The sequence below is a fragment of the Nothobranchius furzeri genome, chromosome 13 (genome assembly GCF_043380555.1).
Source record: "Nothobranchius furzeri strain GRZ-AD chromosome 13, NfurGRZ-RIMD1, whole genome shotgun sequence".
Taxonomy (NCBI): domain Eukaryota; kingdom Metazoa; phylum Chordata; class Actinopteri; order Cyprinodontiformes; family Nothobranchiidae; genus Nothobranchius; species Nothobranchius furzeri.
Window position 1 is genome coordinate 20004734 of NC_091753.1, and position 21726 is coordinate 20026459.

General features: G+C 42.5%; 1 protein-coding gene across 2 annotated transcripts in view; it reads right to left on the minus strand.

The window, feature by feature from the left end:
• Nucleotides 1-8320: 8320 nt before the first annotated feature.
• The window catches only part of zgc:153039, a 121329-nt gene continuing 107923 nt past the window's right edge, over nucleotides 8321-21726 (minus strand). Inside the window, exons 10-13 of one of the 2 annotated variants that reach the window (XM_015952126.3) lie at nucleotides 18623-18815; nucleotides 12113-12287; nucleotides 10100-10246; nucleotides 8321-9735 (exon numbers count right to left, since the gene is read on the minus strand). In XM_015952126.3, the coding sequence (XP_015807612.3) occupies nucleotides 8783-9735; nucleotides 10100-10246; nucleotides 12113-12287; nucleotides 18623-18815 (1468 nt within the window). In that variant the 3' untranslated portion in view covers nucleotides 8321-8782. The other variant, XM_070543359.1, reaches the window with a different exon arrangement.

The window sequence follows — 21726 nt, forward strand, 5'->3', positions numbered from 1 at the left end:
ATATCATCCTATAAAACATACTCTGCACAGCCATTGTGGTCACCACTCCCATCTCCCCGGGCTCTCTCTATCAGGTCCTCCTTAGACATCCTCACAGTATGTAGAAACTTCTCCTGCCTTCGCTGTTGACGGGACTTGCCTAGTTTCCCAGGCTGCACGTCCATATGGGGATCTCCGATTAGCCCTCTCTTTGGAAGTCTTCCAAGCGGTGTAACTCCAGGGTTGTCCCTTGCGCCTCGCTGTGACAAACACCTCCGCCAACGAGGCTGCCTTAACAGACTCATAGTCATGTACCTCCTCAATGTCCATGTGTACATAGGCACTCCTGGCTTTCCCAGTGAGCAGTGGTACACGGTGGAAAACCCAGTCAGCCATCGGCCAATTACAGGATGCTGCAATCCTCTCAAAAGTGATTAGGAAATGTTCAAAGGCATCCTCAAAAGTGATTAGGAAATGTTAATTGTCAGTGTCTGGTAACTTTTCCAGTTCAGGCTCTGAGAAGAAACGACACTGACCTGGAGAGCTGATGGTCTTGTGATCCCCAGCCACCTGTTCCTCGTTGCATGGTTTCTTCCCTGGGTCTCACTAATCCAACACGTACTCATGGCTAGCAAGATCCCACCTCTGCCACCACTTGTCAGGGACTTGCCCAAACCAGCCAGAGAAGCACTGCTCATGAGACTCAAAACTGCATTTTATTTTGGAGCAGCTTCAAAGTTAACAGGAACTTTAACCTAATCACAGCACAAGACACTCTATCCAGAAAAATAAAAGACATTTCAGACACACCAGGTTCAACTTAAAAAGTGGCTGATCAGACCACTCTACATACAAAAGGGGAACAATCAACATACAATTAACACACACATCCTCACACACACACACAAACTAACCAGTCTAATCAATTCAGGTAACTCAAATAACTAAATCATAATTACAAACGTCCTATCATAACAGAAAACATCTACATTAAATTAAACACAAGCATAAACATGAATCTCCCCTCCCTTGGGAGTTGGTAGATCCCAGAAGTGCTGATTAGGCTTCCTGAGGAGATGAGCTGCAGATGTGAGACTCCACGGGAAACTCCAAGGCCCTGTCCACACGTAGCCGGGGATCTGCCAAAACGTAGATATTTTTCTACGTTTTGGCCTGTCATCCACACGAAAACAGAGTTTTTTTCACACGAAAACGGATCTTTTTAAAAACTCCGGCTAAAGTGAAGATCTGCGTTTTCTCCATTTTGGGTGTCTGCGTGTGGACAGACAAAACCGGAGATTTAAGGTCCGCAACGTCACTTTCCGCGACAAAAAAAATGCTGACATCACGTGTGTGCCCTGTGTTTACACTAGCCGACAGCATGGATGCCCTCAGAGCTGCGCTCGCTTTATCAATTGTCCAAGCGCTTTTTGCTTGTTTGTTTTTGCAAGCGGAATTACTGCTCCTTGTGGAAGACCACAGACGAAGGACGAGGTTAAGAACGGGGGAAGTACTGCTGCCTACAGGTCTGGCATGTCCTTAACAACGTATTTATCCGGGTACGTGTGGACAGTTTTTTTTTAAACGAGGTGGTGTGGATGCAAGTTTTTGGAGGGGCGGATATTCGTTTAAAAAAAACCCGGCTACGTGTGGACTAGGCCCAAGTCACTGAGGTGACAGACACTGCTGTCACAGTTATGTACAATAATTTCGTTATTATTGTGCAGGCTAAGTTTTTATCCTTGCCAATTAAGAACTGGATCGGATTCCTGGATTCTCTCCAGATGGAGATGGCGAGCCTTTGCCTAGAGCCCAAAGACACTTCGATTGAAGACCCATCACTCTTCTCACTGAATGTGAACACCAAGTGGTAACAACTCAAACCACTGAACCAGAAAGACCTGAAACTGAAAGACGGTTTGACTTGACTAACGACTAAAAGGACAACTCCACTATTGAGTTCAAAATACGACTGTGGTTTTATTTTGTTTATTTTTTGGGCCGGCTCAGAGTTGTTGATCTGAGTGTTGCATTGTTAAAATTGTATTCTCGTTTCACATTTTTTCTAACTAAATATTTTCTATTTTTGCTCATTTCCTGCCTCCTGCCGTTTCCTTTTGCACCCACCTTAGTTCCTATTGTAATCCTGCCTAGCCTAGCTGCTGGTCTATCTAAACATTCCTGATCTTAAGTTATCTAACTGGGTCCAGGGTTACACAAACACTACACCTCACAGCTGTGAAAATAATCTTAAGATACTTAAAAGGTACACCAAACCTGGGACTCAAATACCAACAGTCAGAAACAGGAACTGTGGTTGGATTCTCAGATGCTGAATGGGCAGGTGATCAGGATGATCGTTGCTCTACAACTGGAAACATTTTTCTTCTGTCGGGAGGAGCAGTCGGCTGAGCAAGAAACAGGCGACAGTTGCACTTTCAGCTGCAGAAGCTGTGTATGTTACTTTAAGCCAGTGGGCACAAGAGGGAACATGGCTGAGAAGGCTACTAACTGAATTTGGCGTGAAGAGCACACAACAGTGATTCTGGAGGACAACCAAGCAGCAATTGCAATCACAAAGAATCCAATTGATAACTCAAGAACAAAGCACACTGACATTCGTTACCACTACATTCGTGAATGTGTTCTAAATCGACAGATACAGCTGAAGTATTAATCAACAGATAAGATGAAGGCTGATATCTTAACCATGCCATTACCTAAACAAAAATTTGAGTATCTCAGAGGAGATTGGACTGTATCCAGTTTAAAACATGTGTAGTGTGTTCAACAGGTCTATAACTTTTATATAAAGACTGGCTTATAACTGTGTTACACATAATCCTGTGTTCTTACTAAAGGGTTGAGAAGTTTCAGCTAAGTATGTAAATGCCACAGTAAAATTTAGTGGGAGTGTTGTAAAAGTAATTTTACATTGTGTTTTTTATAAGTGCATTATAGCCCTCTGCTGGTGCAACTGTGTAACAAGTTCTAATAAAACAACAGTTAGCCGTGTAGCTAGCTGAGCAAGGATACACGGGAGGTGTCTTGTAGCCTAACCTTGGTCAAAGATTTCCCAGAATACACCGCGGTATTTTCAAAAGGACGGCGGATCAGAAGCCGACAGCTACTTCAGGGGACAATTTTAAGTTTAAAAGTAAGTCAACTAATTTTAAATGTTTTTTTAGATCCAAAGAAGTTATCTGTGGTTGGTTAGTTGCTTAGTAGTTGCAGCGTCACTGGCTAGCGGGTAGTAACTTGCTTATATATTTAATTTAATAAACATATACACAATTTAAAAAGTAAAAGGCTCGTTATATATTTATATCGAAACTTATACCTATAAAATATAACAATGTCTCCCGTGTCACGTGGCATTACGTGACCGCCGTGGAAGCCGCGGTCACGTGATGCAAGTCTGTTCCATTTAACCGTTTTCTTTGACCAAGGAAGGACCGTGTCCTCGTAAGCAAGGCACCTGGCCTCAAGAAACACCCATAATGTATCTCTGGAATAAAAACATTGAGCAACATCCAACATGAGCAGTTCCTCCCCAAGCAGAAAAACCTCTCTCCTGTTAAACATTAGTAGAGACACTTTGTGATGCTGAGTTAGTTCAGTGGTATGTCTGTTCCTTTTCTTTAATCATTTCACTCAGCAACACCGTGACAGGCTTATGTGTCCTTGAGTTGTGGAAATTAATTGGTGTTATAGCCTTGGCTCATTTTATATGTAACTCAAGCATGCTGAGAGCCCATGTCGGCAACCTACAATAACCTCCCTCTCATAACTTCCATATTAAAATTTATTCCCACCTTTTCTTTTAATCTCCATTTATCCTCCACAACGTGAGCTCCTTTCAGTTCATTTACAGTTGTGGTCAGAAGTTTACATACACTTGTAAAAAATATAATATAATGGCTCTACTGAGTGTCCCGTTATTTCTAAAACTCTGATTTTTCTCTGATAGAGTGATTGGAACAGATACTTCTTTGTAACAAAAAACATTCATGAAGTTTGGTTCTTTAATGTCTTTATTATGGGTTAACAGAGAAAAGTGATCACATTTGCTGGGTCACAAATATACATACAGCAACATGAACTAGCAATTTAGGTGACTTAGAAACGTGTCAGTGAACTGAGCTTCATAGCATGGCCTCTTAACTTCTTGTGAGTGATTATGAGTGATTACAGCTGGTGACTTCTCTTAGGCCAGGTAAATAGGGCTCACTGGATACAAACGCCCACAAACGCTACAATGGGAAAGTCAAAGGAGCTCAGCATGGATCTGAAAAAGCAAATTATTGACTTGAACAAGTCAGGAAAGTCACTTGGGGCCATTTCAAAGCAGCTGCAGGTCCCAAGAGCAACAGTGCAAACAATTGTTTGTAAGTATAAGGTGCATGGCACTGTTTCATCTCTGCCAAGATCAGGAAGAAAACGCAAGCTATCACCTGCTGCTGAGAGAAAATTGGTCAGGAGGGTAAAGAGTGAACCAAGAATCACCAAAAAGCAGATCTGCCAAGAATTAGAAGCTGCTGGAACACAGGTGTCATTGTCCACAGTCAAACGTGTTTTGCATCTCCATGGACTGAGAGGCTGCCGTGCAAGAAGGAAGCCCTTGCTCCAAAAGCGGCACCTTAAGGCTCGACTGAAGTTTGCTGCTGATCACATGGACAAAGATAAGACCTTCTGGAGGAAAGTTCTGTGGTCAGACGAAACAAAAATCGAGCTTTTTGGCCACAATGCCCAGCAATATGTTTGGAGGAGAAAAGGTGAGGCCTTTAACCCCAAGAACACCATGCCTACAGTCAAGCATGGTGGTGGGAATATTATGCTGTGGGGCTGTTTTGCTGCCAATGGAACTGGTGCTTTACAGAGAGTAAATGGGAAAATGAAGAAGGAGGATTACCTTCACATTCTTCAACATAACCTAAAATCATCAGCACGAAGGTTGGGTCTTGGGCGCAGTTGGGTGTTCCAACAGGACAATGACCCCAAACACACATCAAAAGTGGTAAAGGAATGGCTAAATCAGGCTAGAATAAGGGTTTTAGAATGGCCTTCCCAAAGTCCTGACTTAAACCCCATTGAAAACATGTGGACAGTGCTGAAGAAACAAGTCCATGTCAGAAAGCCATCAAATTTAACTGAACTTCACCAATTCTGTCAAGAGGAGTGGTCAAAGATTCAACCAGAAGCTTGCCAGAAGCTTGTGGATGGCTACCAAAAGCGCCTAATTGAAGTGAAAATGGCTAAGGGACATGTAACCAAATATTAGCACTGCTGTATGTATATTTGTGACCCAGCAAATGTGATCACTTTTCTCTGTTAACCCATAATAAAGACATTAAAGAACCAAACTTCATGAATGTTTTTTGTGACAAAGAAGTATCTGTTCTAATCACTCTATCAGAGAAAAATCAGAGTTTTAGAAATAACGGGACACTCAGTAGAGCCATTATATAATATTTTTTACAAGTGTATGTAAACTTCTGACCACAACTGTAAATGTCGTCTTGGTCCTTGAAATAAACTCCATCCTTTTATAATAACTACTGTGTCAACTTGTGTTCTCCACAACTTTGACTTCTCATTTAGCCTTTACAGTTGGGTGCTTAGTCGAGTCTTTCTACATTTTAGTGGACTAGCTGATGCTTTGTGCAACCAGAACAGAAGAGAGTACTCAGAAGATGAAACGGCTCTTTTATCCTCATCTAATTTCTCACTGGCCCAGCAATGACAAAAAAACATTATGGTGCACAGGATATGTTGCAATGCACATGTCCCATATTTACATTTAGTTTTAGAAGATGCTTAAAGGACTCAACCACTGAGGAACCATGTAATACTTGTTCTTTTTGAAACATTATCAGTTCCTCTGAGCACTGTAAATTTGCATTCATGACTCTGCCCAGCTTGTCTTTGAATTCGCTGCCAGCATATCTTGGCTAATAGAAGCAAACCATTAGCGATAGGGAGCCTAAGTCACGCCCATTTACTTCCAGACCATGGGTCCCCGGAAAAACGAAATAACTCAAATCAATGGGGCTTAAAACACAATTTTCTATTTCCGCTTGTTATGTGCCATGGATTTCACATATGATGTCAGTGAATTTTAAAGGAACATTTTGCTACCAAGAACGTGCTTATTTTCGAACAGGGGGAAATTACATTTCCCCCTGTTACATTGACAGGTTACAACCTGTCAAAGGTTTTATGTGAAAATAAGTCCAGACTGCAGGTATTAGGTGTTTGATAAACAACTACAAATGCGCTTCACGAAAGTGACGTCATCGAACCAGACACAGAGAAAAACAGGGAAAATCGCTGTAAGTTCTGCAAACTTCAAATCCTTCTTTCAGGAGGAAAGACCCACCATAAATCTGGCTACGCTGCTACTTACCACATACAGCTACGCTAGGGGGGAGGAGATTCTGTGGTGATGTCTTATATGCGACGTACCGATGTCTGATTTGTAGTCATGCTAATTATGAACTTTACAAGCTGATATATGTCAAAGTACGTGACAGGCGTGGGCAAAACTCACATCCTTAGTTTTCATTTAAATTGAAGTACAACACGTGTGTTCCAGGGCGTGAGGACATGCGGATTAGAAAATAGCGTTTTTAGCCTCATTGACATGCATTCATTTTTTAGTTCTTCCATGGACCCATGAGCTGACTGGAAAGGGAGGAGACTTAGGCTCCCTTTAGCAATTCAACACCATAGTAAAACACATCCAGATGTATGTTATTTGTGGAGATAACACATCAATGTTTCAATTTTCCAATCCATCTTACCCTCATTTGTGAACAAGACCCTGAGATACTTAAACTCGTCCACTTGAGGCAGAACCTAGTTTAGATTAGTTTGTATAAAGTTACTAAAAGAATCATGTGACCTTGTCAATGTGTTGCATTCAGACGCTGGAAGTGATGAATGATCTTAAAGGTCTGACCGTTAGTTACGCCGGTACCCGCTAAACTCTTGCATCAGCTACTAGCTCCAGAATTCTGGCTTTAATAGGATTAAAAATTAATGGTAAAATATCTTATTTTAACTTAGCTCAACTCAGTTCAGTTTCAATTTCATTTCTACACAATTTTGGGGGCTTGTCCGGGATCTAACAGATAAGGCTGCTTAAATTTTAGACTGAAAACACAAACAAAAAAGTGTCTGATTTGTTTGTTGAGACCCTGCTTTGATGTTTACTTATCTCTACAAAATCAGTAGTTGGGTTTCTGTGCTAAAGGTGTTCAATCCAGTGTTCTAAATCTGATCTTTGATAAAACACGTCCAGTTTACTGACATTAGAGCTTTTCTGCATGAACGTTATTTACTATCAAAGAATCTTGTATTTTTTTTATTGTGAACCTGTTTTTTCTGGTGTGCACATGCCAACACACTGACGCCTTTTAGGGTTGAGTCTTTCACTCTGTGACAAATGCCAGCCTCTCTCCTCCTGAACAGATATCAGTGTTTTTTTTTCTTCTCCAGTCTGTTGTCTTCAGCCCAGAGTTGAAATCCATTTCTGTCTGCTTGGCAGTGAGACAGTAGGACAAGGTAATTTGGCTGGCTGACCCCCTTTGTGTCTCTGTTGGAGCTAGTTCAGGTCTTATTTCTCAACTTTACCTTATACAAACAAGTATATATATATATATATATATATATATATATATATATATATATATATATATATATATATATATATATACACACACACACACACACACACACACACACACACACACACACACACACACACACACAGGCTACCTGTTGGAAATTCTCAAGACTGCTAGTCAGCTGGACTCAGAATATCATCACCCTCAGTCACTGTTGAATTTGATCAACAGCTTCTGTTAAGAATCACAAAGACAAGCAAAACAATAATTGAGAATTTATTTGTTTTGTGATTGTAATCAACTTCTTGTACAGTTTATTCAGAAAGTCTCATTTTCTGATCAAAATGTCCCCCGGAGTGTCATGTTGTCCTCTGGTTTGGATCCAGGACTAAGGTGTGGAGCAACATAGTGTCGGTAGTTGGTGGAGGAGTGTGGTGCCCAGTGGAGAGGTCCACTCCAGAAACACGTTGGACATAGCAAGTAAACAAATGCCATTACAAAAACAAACAAGGTGAGTCAAGTTGGACTGAAACCCGAGCTCCAGGCTCTGTCCAAGCCTGGATCTGGACCTCAGAGGTGCTGAAGCCCGCGGGACGTCTGACATTCAGCATGTTATTTTTTAGATCAGGTTTTTGTTACAGACAATATAAAGTGTCAAAGAGGACATGAAACATTATTTATTACATTTGTTCCACACGATTCAGCAGATTTTACATAACTTTGGTATTTATTCTGAAATAATGCAGATAAAACAGCATGAGGCTGAATCAGCAGGATAAATAAAAATGGCCACTGCTGGTCATCTAGAAAATCTGCAAACCATTTTGGCAAAGACAGAAATGCATCATCTTGAAATTCCAAATAAAATCTAATTTGCAAATAAAATCTTTAAAACCAAACTTTAGCAGAACCTCTGCAACTTTTCCACAGGATGTCTTTAATGTAAGCTCACAATATGTTAAAAGCAAACAACTGCTCCAATCGAACACTAAGTAGAAAGGCACTTGAAATGGTTCGTTAGGAGGGATTTGTCTGATGGAGCTGAAACCACAGCGAGGCGGTTTCTCCTGGAGCTCAGTGAGGAGGCAGAAAACAGGGACTACAGAGAAAAGGTTAAAAATGTCACGATGATAGAGAGAAACTGAGTTCTCGGCGCAGAACAAGACCAGCTGAGGTCAAAGGTCAGTGGTGATGACTGGAGTGATGCCATGGATGAGGAGTGTAGGTCCCAAATCCTGAGTCAGCAGCTCCAGCTGACGTAAATACGCAGCGTAGCGGCGAGTGTCGGCAGGAGGGCGGGGCAAGTAAAGGAAACGCACAGCTGGAGGTGGCTGGGCCTGATCCAGGATCAGCCTGTTAACAGCTGACATGTAGTCGTCAGACACTCGTGTGGCGTTGCTTGGGAAGCTGTTAACGTAATCCTCTTCGTTCTCCTCTTCCACGGCCCCTGCTGTGTCTTCGTCTGTGTCGATGTCCGGAGGCTGCGACTGCTGCTTCTTTCTCCACCCATCTTGGCGCTGCCAGTGGAGTGCCACCACCTGGTCCCATGGCACGGTCTGCACCTTAGCTTTAATTCTCAACTCCTTCAGCAGCTGGCCAAGCTTCTCCTCCGAGCCTCTCACGCTCCTCCCTTCCTCCACACACAGGAAGAGGCGGAGCTTAGCTTTGCGCCAGTCTCTCACCATGTTGAGGATACACGCCAGCTGCAGCAGGAACAGAGAGCAGGTGTCGACGTAGCTGCTGCTGTCTGGACGGAGGAGGTTTACGGGCCACACATCCACAAACACCTTCCCTGAAGTCGACGAGGGAGGGGAGGTGACTTGAGCTCGCTCAAAGTCGTTGAAGTATCGTGCTAGCACCACGCTCTTCAGCATCTTCATGGCATCACTAATGATTGCCACGTACTCCTGGGGGCCTAAAGCTTTGCCGTTCCCAAATTCACCATAATCCTGTCCATCGCTGGATCCCCTCAGGGAGGCGAAGTGGAACAGAGGAGGCTCCTCAAGGTCCTGGGAGGGGTTGAAGGGATTCGGGGACTCACTGGAGGTCAGGGTGGGGTCAATCAACTTGTCTCTCGGAAGACAGTCATCATAGAAGCCGAGCACCAAGGTGTTGGGGCGCATCCCACCTAAAATATCACAAACAGTAAAATGAATGAGATGGTAGGCGCTGTCATTTCTGTTGGTTTGTGTTTTTATGTTGGGTAAAAGGAAGATGGAGGTTCACTTATTCTATCTGACGAAGTGAGGAAGGTCTAGGTCCAGCTCTGGACTGAGAACTGGGACCGGAGCCAAAGAGAGACAGGGGGAAATGGGAAGAGCACACCAGAGTAGACAAAGTTAGAAACGATTCAGGGAGCAGAAGGTCAGCAGACAGAAAAAATAAAGACAAGAACACCTGAGAGAGAGAGAGAAGCTGCTAAAAGGCCTCCAGTGAGTCAGCAAAAAGTCCTTAAAGGAACAGCGGCTGATACAAAAGGATGTGGCACTGACCCAGTCCTGAGATGAAGAGGAGGTGCTGGACACCATGACGCACAGAATCAGCCAGCGTCAGGTTTACAAAGGCTTTGATGTTCAGATGATCCACCAGCGACAGCCAGGAGTCATACTGGGACTGCAGGGGGTCGGACGGTAAAGTGCCTGGAAGGGAGGACACACAAAGCGCTGTGAGACGACAGGAAGGAGGAAAAACTGTTCAGCAGCAGAAGGATGACCAGAGCTTTCTGATGTGTATCGACTTTTTCTCTGTAATGTCTCATCAGCGTGGATTTCTTCTTCCCACCAAATCCGCCAGGCTTAACTCATTTTCTGAGGGAAACTTTGGGCCGGGATGCTAATCTGTGCTAAATTACATACCAGCCCAGCACTCTAACCACCGGACTATCAAGTCAGCTACATGAAAGCAGTCGCCTTCGCCACATATCCTGTGCTGGCCAGGGGAGACAGGTTTCAGACCAGCTTCCAGGAGAGCAGCAGGGCCGGATGATGAAATTAGTTTCCCTTGACGCTTTACAAAACTCAAAATTTGCAGCTGAGACAGCTGGTTCTTTATTTCATGGGGAAATAAAAATATCACATGGTAAAAAGTTCCAAAAAGTGGATTTTCCATGATATGACCTCTTTAAATGACTGATCAGAGTTCTGGAATGTTCCACAGATTAAAAAACAAAATAAATAAAAACAATTCTCAATTAACCGTTTTAGGTGATACTCCATGGCTTCATCCAAAATGACACCTCATTTACACCTAACCGGGTTACCTAGTTACTGTTTAATGGCAGAAACGGCCCCAATAATGCAGTGATTTTATTAATAAAACTTTTAGTTGAGTCTGACAGTTGAGTCTTTATGTGCTTCAGTGGGACTAAATGAGCAGCACAGCTGAACCCCCTCAGCATTAAGGTGGTAGGAAACATGCCTGAGCAGCTGGATCTTCTGACCTGAAGCAAAAACATATGATAATGTACCTACTCGTATGTTGAGGTCAGCTGACCGTCTACTGCTTTGCATTCCCCGGATGTCCTACAAATCACGAGGTGAACGTGCGTTTGTCCATGCTGCCTCCATGCTCTGGAACTCATTGCCCATTACAGTTAGGCTGGCATCCTCTCTGCCTGTTTTTAAATCTCATTAAAAAACCTACTGTTATGAGTTGGCTTTTAGACAGTGATTCATGTTATTGTAGCATGATTTTATAGTTTTATTGCTGTGTTTTATCTTCTTATTGTTTTTTTTTTCTTTTTTGTTTTAACTGATCCTGCTTGTTCAGCACCTTGGTCAGCTCTCAAGCTGTGTCTTCAATTGTGCTATAGAAATAAAGTTGGTATGGTATGGTATGGTATGGTATGGTATGGTATGGTATAGACAAAAAAAAAGACAGGTCCCAGGAGAGTCACATTTCAAAGAGTCACTGTGGTTGGGATGGAAAGACAAGATGTTGTGATGTGGTCGGAGGCGCAGAGAGAAAAAAAGGTCCAAACACAAATAACCGCTTAGACAGAATGTGAGACGGAGCAAAGAAACAGGCCGGCAGGTAATCAGTCATTCCTAAAAACAGCAGCATGGATGCCAGTAGACAACTACAGGATACTTCTATGGGCCTCTGCTCTACTGTAACCCATTTTAGGCCTTGATGTGACTGTTATTAAATGTTCATTTAGTTTTACAACATCCATGAGGAACGTCTTTAAGAAGAAACAAATTAATAGAAACCACAGCAGCAGCAGCATGATGTAAAAGTCCACAACATGATCCTGTTAGCGTAAATAAATAACTCCTTTATGTGGTTTGTTAAAAAAAGAGAAGGGCAGCTGATTCACAGCCTTTTTTATGTGTAGAACTCCAAAGAAGCTCCTCAACGCTGTGTCCTCCAATGACAAAGAAAAGGTCAATCAGTGACCCTCACACTTGGAAATACTCAAGTGATTGCCTTCAGAAACAGTGAGACTCAGATTCATCTGAGCTATGAGAGATAGAGGTGGCTGAGCTGAATGTTGGTGTTCTTACTGAGGTCTCCCAGCTGGACGTGTCCCAGCACATAGAGGCCACTCTTCTTGATGTCATTGATGAAGGTGATCAGGCCTACAGTGCTGCGGGGGTTGGACACCATCAGAAGGATCTGAGGCCTCCAGAACTTGATGTGGTCCTTCCTGACGTCCAGCATCAGCAGGTATTTACGCACCTACGGGTAACACAGGCAACGGAGTAGGGTTAGCTTCCATCCTTTTGCATGACGTGAGTTAATGAAAACCTAGAATTATCTAAAGCCTTTCACAAAACCAGTGGATGTGTTAAACTGAGGATATAATTAAGAATATTTTTATAAAATGTCAACGGGGAGAGCTGCAGTTGAATCTAAGTCAAGTGTTAATACAGCTATGAAAAAAAACTTTTAATCTACATCCCATTAGGACCTTCAAGGTGTGTGTTGCTCTTTAAAGACTTTAAATCAGCATGTTAAGGTGAGAAATGTGTGTGTATGTGTGTAGTATTATTTTTTAATGTTAATTTAAATGGCAGTTATAGCTCAGGTCACTACAAACATCATCAGGTTGGACTTCTATTTTTCGTCAGATCCACCCTAATTCATGATATAACAGACCCAACCAGGTGTTGGAAACCATTTTTAGAGGTTCTGGTCCATCCTGACATGACATCAGCTCCATCCATGATGAGACCCTCCTGTTCCACCACATCCCAAAGGTTCTGGACTGGACTGAGATCTGGTGACTGTGGAAGTCTTTGGAGTGCATTGAACTCATGGTAATGTTCTAGAAACCAGTTAGAGATGATCTGAGCTTTGTGACATGGTGCTTTATCCCACTGGAAGTAGCATCAGAAGATGGATCCATGCGGTCATAAAGGGATGGGCATGGTCAGCACCAATACTCGTAGGCTGTGGGGTTTAAACCAGGCTCAGGTGGTACTGGGGGGTCCAATGTGAGACATGAACATTGCAGTGATCATCTTCTAATGAAGGATTTGGAAATCATTTGACTGATTAAGAATGTTTTGTTTTAAAACTTATGATACTGTTGGTACCAGAAAGTATGTGAGGACTGAGTTAAATGTGGGGTATGAATCAGAAGCTACTGAATTTCAGTTAAGTCAGCTGGTTATTCCACGTTTAGACCCAGAGGGTGGAGTAGACCCTTGAGTGCTTCCAGCAAATTTAGAAGTTAGCTCTTCTTTGGCTGTGAGAAACTTCCATTAAACAGCGACGCACTTCATATGAATGGTTGTTAAAAGCAGCAGAAAATGGTTTTCATCTGAAAACACATCCAGGGTGTGTTTTATTGTGGTAATGAGACAAGCAGAACAACAACAATCTTTGTGTCGGATCTCTACTTTAGAATTTAGCCTGAAAAGATCCCAGGAATCATTCTGATAATGACCGTCAAAGGCATCCAAGTTCAGCCTGATCTCTGTCTGTGAGCGTGGCTATCAGTCAAATATAAAGACGAAAGCAGCGTTATTACCATCATAATCTCCACAAATGTTGCTATAAAAGACAAAAACAAGGTCCCAGAGGCAAAGTCCAACTGCCTTCACTCATCTACTCATCTGTCTCCCTTTATCTCTCCATTTCCCTGTCGTCTCATCCATCAGACTATCATCATTTCACTGCTGCTTTCATCTCATCCATCACTTTGTTTCTCAATCACTCATTCCCTCTGCACCCACCTTCTCTCCTCATACAATCAGCCTTTCTAGCCTCTGTTTGTCTTTTTCTAAACTAAACACAGTTTCAGCTCTCTACCATCTATCTGGCCATCTTTGTCTTCACGTGCTGCTCTGTCTTTCAACCTTGCTTCAATGTCACGTAACTGGCTCTCAGCCCACACTGCTACTGTTGGGCGGTGCATTTTAAGTATGTGGCTAAGTACACAGCGGGGGTGCACTGGTGCTACATTTTCTCAGAGTACAAACAAAATTAAATTACGTATGATTACAAATACTCACTGGGGAAATGGTGGCACAGGAGTTAAGTGCCCCATAATCAGAAGGGTGCAGGTTCGAGCCCCGCTCAGTCTGTTGCTGTCGTTGTGTCTTTGGGCAAGACACTTAACCCACCTTGCTGCTGGTGGTGGTCGGAGGGACCGGTGGCGCCAGTGTTCAGTAGGCCTCGCCTCTGTCAGTGCACCCCAGGGCAGCTGTGGCTACATCGTAGCTCATCACCACCAGGGTGTGAATGGGTGAATAACTGATTGTGTTGTAAAGCACCTTGGGGGGTTCCAGGACTCTAGAAGGTGCTATATCAAATACAGGCCATTTACTCATACTTATGAATGCCATTATTAGTCACAGCTCAGTATGTACCTCATCATGAGCCACGTGAGGAGTAAAAAATGACTCAAAGACTCTAGGTGCCACAGGATCAAAGTGATTATATTACAAAACTACTTGACAAATATTCAGCATGTGGCTCCTAATTCCCACCGCGGATCAACTTAAGAACTGTTCACTCAGCTCGTCAATGTAGCTAAATAAAATGTGCACTCACTTCTAGATGGAAGCAAGGGTTAGCCTATTTGTGATGGTTTAGTGTGATCATGATGCATGTAAGCTAGTTCTCCTTGGGTGGCTATCAGCCACTAGAGCTGGTTGGACCTGGGCTGCCCCTTCCACAAACAAACAAACAAACAAACAAACAAACACACACACACACACACACACACACACACACACACACACACACACACACACACACACACACACACACACACACACACACACACACACACACACACATCAACCATTCAGTCTGCTTCAACTGCCAGGACAGGACAGGTTAAAAATAAATAAATAATTTAGCTTTAGCAATAGTTCCCTTTGCAAAACCTCCAAACTGCTGACAATGTTCTGCTTTTACCAAATAGACTGAAGTCCTTTTAAGTTCCTCAGACAAGAACCCAAACGTAAAAACAGTCACCCAACAAGGACAGAACCTCAGCGGTACCCGTGGAAAGATTTAGGCTGTTTGTTTTATCAGACCGGTTCTTGCTGGAGGCTAGTTAGAAAACTATACACTGGATAGGGAAGGGTGGGGTTAGGGGTGGAAATTAAGAAGTCTCATTTGTAAAATGAAAATAAGAAAGATTTTAAGGCTTACATTAAAAGTTAATACAAATGAATAATTACCAAATAAACACATTACACACAATACAAAAGCCACATATACACTGCGTATTCAGCATATTAAATGAATGCCAAATGATCCACTTCATTTTAGGTTGGAATTAAATCTGGTAATAACTATTATTTGTTATAGCCCATGACTGTAGACCAACAGGGTTTTAATGCTGAGGTTTGGCCCAGGCTAGGCTTGATAAAGTGCTTCAATGTTTAGGGGAGAAACCATTTAAGACCACAAATTACAACCAGACATTCATTGGCTAACTCATTTTGATACCCCCTTTGAAACATCAGTTCATCAGTTCTCCATAAACTTGCCACACCTAGGGGCCGACGCTTTTAAGGTGGCAGCGTAGTTGTGCATACTTTGTGTGCGTGCAGACCTCATGTATGGATTTGTGAATATCAGCACACCACTGTGTTCCACTGCCGTTTTCACTACAGCCTAATAGTTGGAAGTAACATGTTGATTTGTCACAATAGAAAACAAGAAAATTAGTTAATGATTTTCCATTAAGAATTTCACAGTAATTGTGTCCTTGCACGGTAGGCTTTACAGAATATGATGACTTCTGTAAGCAAGTCTCCTCACTCGTTACATCTTCAGAACAGGAACTACTGTTCATTATTTGACTCGTCTTTGTGAGCTCTATCTTAGCTCACTTATAAGGAAGAAAAATGCACAGGCTTGTCCAAAAGCTATGAGAATGACACAAATATTATCACCGGGTTTGCTGCTTCCTCTGTTATGTTTGCACACACTCCTAAATGTTAAGATTAATGACATTAGCAAAGTCCCTCTTTCCCATGAAAACAAACTCCAAAGAGCCTAAAAGTCCTACAGCCAGGGGCGTAGCACCAAATTTTGGGCCCTAGGTACAAGTCTTCTAGGTGGGCCCCCATGCTCAATTACTTAATATCTCTCTTACACATTTTTTGTCATGCTATAAGACAAGACAATAAATATGATCTTAGTTTAACCTCTATATTGAGCAAATACAAATGCCAGCATAATAAAAGTGAAATGCCCAGACTTCACATATAATTATTTTTATTTGCCAACAATGTGTTCAAACAAAAATCCTGGAATTTATTTTCCAGTAAATGCCCACTGACGGGTCTTCATGTTAGCAAAATCACTTATGAGATCTTTAAAGTCCAATCCTTTGGCTAACTGGCTTTCAATAGAAAGAAGAACTAGGCTGTTCAGTCTATCCTGGGACATTGTTGATCTCAAATAATTTTTCACCAGTTTCAGTTTGCTAAAAGCCCGTTCACCCCCAGCAACAGTCACAGGTAGTGTGCAAAATATCCTCAGTCCAATACAAACTTCTCCAAAAATGCTCTGTAATTGCATCCTGTAGATGGCATTAAGCAGCTCAAGAGGAGACCAAATGTGTGGAAATGTGGCACCATATATTGTTCTCAGGTGTAGCATCTCATTCTCAAATTCAGCTGTGAGATCCTTGTAATATTTTCTCATCAGTGCCTGGCATGATATCTTCATCTGCTCTTCAGTCATGTCTGTCATGGTTCATGATGTTAAGCTTTGCTAATACTTATATGTATTGATATATTAAATACATATGACATGAAATAAACCAGGTTCTCTCTGTGAATGTAATGTACTCTAAATTTTATAATCCCTGCATTATCAGCCAAATTATAAGATTGTCCATTTTCATGATCAAATATAAAGAAATTTAAAATAGGCTTAACATATCTAACCAAGTCAATAACAATCCTCTAACACCAGTACCATCACGCTATACAAAAAACAGTGGCAGCTTCTCATTCCTGAGATTACCACGAATCCATCGATACCAAGTTTGTCCTGGTTCATGACTGGGAAGGAGCTGAAATATCCACACAGAGTGAACCTGTTTTTACTGCGAGGTCCGCGAATTAATTGGCGGCAGCCGCCCGCGATAATAATTCTGATTAATATATATATATATTTATTAGTGTTTTCACTGATAACACTAATTAATTTATATTTGATCTTGATGGTGAAAATAAAAGGCGTTTAACACTGAACACCTAACATGAATGCAGCTTCTGAGAGCTAGCTATTATCAGCTAAAACTGTGTTCTGCTGGCTGCTGCTCACCTTCCTTCTTGAATAACCTAGTCAATACTTGCTTCTGTTCAATTAACTTTTTCTCCTTCTCCTTCTCCCTCTTTCCTGGAAGCCAGATTTCCCTTTCTTGGGAAAAGACATGACTGACTCTCCTGCCTCCAGCTCTGGCTGCGATGTCTCATAGCTGTACATGCGGTCGTGCCCTGGCCGCAGGTGTGGACTAAACCACTTTGCACATTTTTAAGGGGTGATAGATGCCTCAGAGATTATTCAGTTATTATTTTTAAGGCGAAATTCTGTTTCTTAACCTCTTTATCCAGGTAAAGGGAAGTTTATTAAGACATTAAGTAAGTTGGGGGGAAAAAACAACAACAATAAAACATTTTTATTCAAAGCTGTCTCAGGGCCCCTCCCTGCAGTGGGCCCTGGGTAAACGGTACCCCCCCCCCCCCCAGTCCGACGCCCTTGCCTACAGCCACAAAGTTGTGCCTAGTGAAAGTTTGGCCATGAAATAAACCCAGGGTGGAGCAACTTAAATGAGTTAACTTGTTAATGGAAATCTTTAGCCAGTTTTATGAGATGGGGTGAGGGTAAATCACGTTTTCAGGGTTGAACGATGTTTAACTGGTGCGGACGTCGTCTTAGGATGGTAAGGGAGAGAAATAGGAAGGACAGGGGAATGTTTATGTGGAGGAAAATGCTATAAGTTAAGTGGCTGTAATAATGTTCTGCCTCTTGACAAGCTACTGGCAGAACCCACCAGCATCACACTCCCTGCCTGTAACCCCAGCCTGCTGCCTTGGCAGCAGCAACCCCTCGGCAGCCGGCCCTTCTGACAACACTGGCCCCTCTTCTCACAAACAGCAGACAGAGGACACTGGGAGCTGGATGATGTAAAGCTGTGTGTGTGTGTGCGTGTCATAAATGAAAAGAGCTTAGCCGAGGGAATAGATGCAGATGTGTGTGTCTGAGTGTTTTCATGTCTGGTGAGCCTGATATAAAGTTGATAGATAGCTGCTGTAGGAATGACACGGTGTAATGTGTATACGGGAGAAGGAAAAAAAGAAACAGGCAGAATGTGTGTGTCTGTCTGCTAAATGCAAATCTATTGGGTGAGGCGGTAGAAAGCAGCCACTCAGTGTTTGTGTGTATGCAGGTCCATAAACCTGATAGAGCGATGGCTTGGCTGCGGTACAGGATCTTGTAAAGCGGAAGGGATGAGATTTTAGTTGCTATAGTAATGACAGGGCAGCATTGTGAGCGTGTGTCTGAATGACTTTGAGCGTGTGTGTTTGTCAGACCTGGTGGAAAATGAGCGCCTGGCTGATGTATCCCCAGCTGGATGTGGGGCTGAGGTAGTGAATCAGCAGGAGCAGCAGCAGCATGAAGGCGATGCTGGCCGAGGCATAGATGACGTTGATTAGGAACATCATGACGACACACCCAATGATGCCCAATGCGCAAGTGTGCCAGGTGAAGTACCGGAAGGTGGGCCTGAAAAGGAACAGAAGACAGTACAGGTGAGGCTTACAGGGAGATTTAAATAAAAAGTGAGGTTTTAGGGATCTTAATAGGGAAGTCAATATTATTTTTTTTGGTTTAACATGTCTAAAAAATGACACTCAAGGTTGATTTACACCAAGAAATGTTTTTGGTTTAAATGAAAACACACATGAAAGTAGTCTGGACTGAACATCTGGAGGACAAACAGACGGGGTCAGAGGCAGAAATCAAGATTTTAGTCACACTGTCATCTTTAAACATTGCCTTTAAAAGACAAACTCAAACATTTGCAGTAATTGCAGCCAGACAGCATCCTAGTTGTAAAACGTTCAAGCTATTCCCATCAGACAAATCTGGTGGCAGGAGGATCTCGTCTCTTCGCTTCAAACACCCGCAGGTTCCCCTGAGGAGGGTGAAGCAGCTGGACAGAGGATCAGCACATTTAATCCACATTTTTCTTTTTAATCTGAGAAAATGTAGATGGTAAAGTAACACAAGACCTTTGGCTTTTGGCTAAACCGACGCAAACCAGAGAAATAGCCTGATACTTTAGGCAAGATCACTCACCAACAAAACACCAACGTTTGAGATGAGAAGGTCTGTCAAACCTTTAGACTGCAAACGTTCTAAATTCACTCATAAAAACAAACGTGTTACTACCTGTGTTTGCTAGTTTAGTTTCTACAGAAAAAATATTTTCAATGTTTACAAACCAGCCTCCTATACCCCCCCTTCCACACACACACACACACACACACAAGCGCATCTTTAGGGTCATTTCTTAACGCGTGACTTCACAGTGCAATCAAAACAAATGTAAAGTTAATTCTTAGATGAGATCAATTAAAACAAATATCACGCAGATAATGAGCTGCTCCTGCCTACTGCTGCAGACCTCTTGTGGTTTGTGTGCTCTGGCTGAATAAATATGGAAATGAGTGCATTAGCTCTGTTCACTGCACTGAGAGCTTACACATGCACATGTGCCTGTGGGCCAGGTTTTACCAGGGAAAGAGCTGGAGAAATGAGCTACACCCTGGTCGGAAGCACTAAACATTTTTGCAGGATCATGTAATTGACCCCAATTTCCCAGCAACACCTGAAGCGGTGCCGATAAACAGCCATAACTGTAGCCCAGGTTGTAATTACTGAACACAGCTCAAATGAGCGGCCAGTTCCTCCACAGATCAATTGACAGGTTTAGATTATTTGGAAGGTTGCTGCTGCACCGATAAACACGGCAGAGCTGCAAACGCAGATGAGTGATAACAGCAGAGCTAGAAAAGGTGAATAAGAGGAGGAACAGGGGGAGGTCATTAATGTGCTGGTCGAAGGTCAGTCAGAGATCTAAAGTTACACACCTAGAAACAGTTCTGAAAGTTCAAAGCTGGTAAAAGCTTTTTTCCGAATAAACCTAGAAACATTTCTCATTCTGGAGCGGCGCAGTGGTGCAGTGGTTAGCGAGTCTGATTCCCAGACTGGGGTCTTTCTGCATGGATTTTGGAAGTTCTTCCCATGTGGGTCCTTTCCGGCTCCCAGTGTAGCCTCCAGGAATGGTCAGTTTTCCACCTACAGTCTGACCTCTTCAGTATCTGGTCGTTTGGAGCCATAAGTCTTAACTGGTGCTTTTAATCTGCAAGAAAGATACTGTTGCTTGGCCAAGGTCCCTCTCAAGCTTCCCGCTTATCTTAGACTGCTTTTATTCATAGAACAAGACGGATGAACAATATGAGTAACTAATCATATAATGACATGGACAATATGGTTAAATGAAATGTTTTGATTAATCTGTGCTTAAATTACTAAATTGAAATGAATATTATTATTACATTGAAAGATTAATAAGGATGAAATGAAATATATGACCCATATATTTAATCAGCACACTGACTGGACAAGACACAATCACCATATCTCCATGATGCGAGTTATAATTAATGTCACTGCACACATAGATATTTCCTTATCCACAAAATCAGCATCTTCATATCTGAGGGAGGTGTGTATCTGAGTTTGGTGGCAAACCCCCTTTACAGAGCAAGTTCTGATTTATCAGAAAACCAAAATATGGCCATTATTTAAACTGCATCACTCCCTGAGTGATTTCAGTTGAGCCCAACTCTGACTGGCCATCGGAGGGAAGCTTCTCCCATCGCATCTTTGACAAGCTGTCAAAACCTGTTGCATGCTTCAGCTGACTGCAAACGGTTCCTTCAGAATAAAGCTGAACCAACTTCAACTCCTTAAGAGTTATTCCTAAGACGCAAACAACTGTGGTGACCTGGAGACATCTCGAGACCGGTCTGGTCGTACTGCGGTTTCTCCTACAGGCTTCAGTACCTTTGGGGTCCATCTGACTTCCTGACAGTCCGGATCTACAATGGGGGTCTCCGACGTAGGCTCACAAGATTGCCTCTGATGTGGTTTTATAAACCATCAACTATAGTTAATAGCAGACCAAATTCACTCCCACTCAGAACTCAGTTTCTCCAGATACGAAGGTTCTGATAACATCACATTCACACATAATCACACCTCACATTCCATCCACTTAGATTCAGGGTTTCCTAGTTGACTAACTTGACTTTGTCTGAATTGATACGAAGTGTCTGACAATCCCTGAATAAACAAAGAATTCTAAATATTCTGATTAAACATTCAAAGATCAATCAGACTGGATTTCCATATTTATATGGAAATTCACATCATATTGGTCAAATGTAGTGTAGCTTATTGAGCTTTAAAAGCACCCAAAATGCATACGTATGCTAACCCTACACCAGCTAACCCAGTGTTCCCCAATTCTGGTCCACAGGGTCCCTGCTCTGCATGTTTTCCATGTTGCCCTTTCAGTGCTTCCCTGCTGCCACACACCTGATTTGAATGAATGAGTGACTATCAG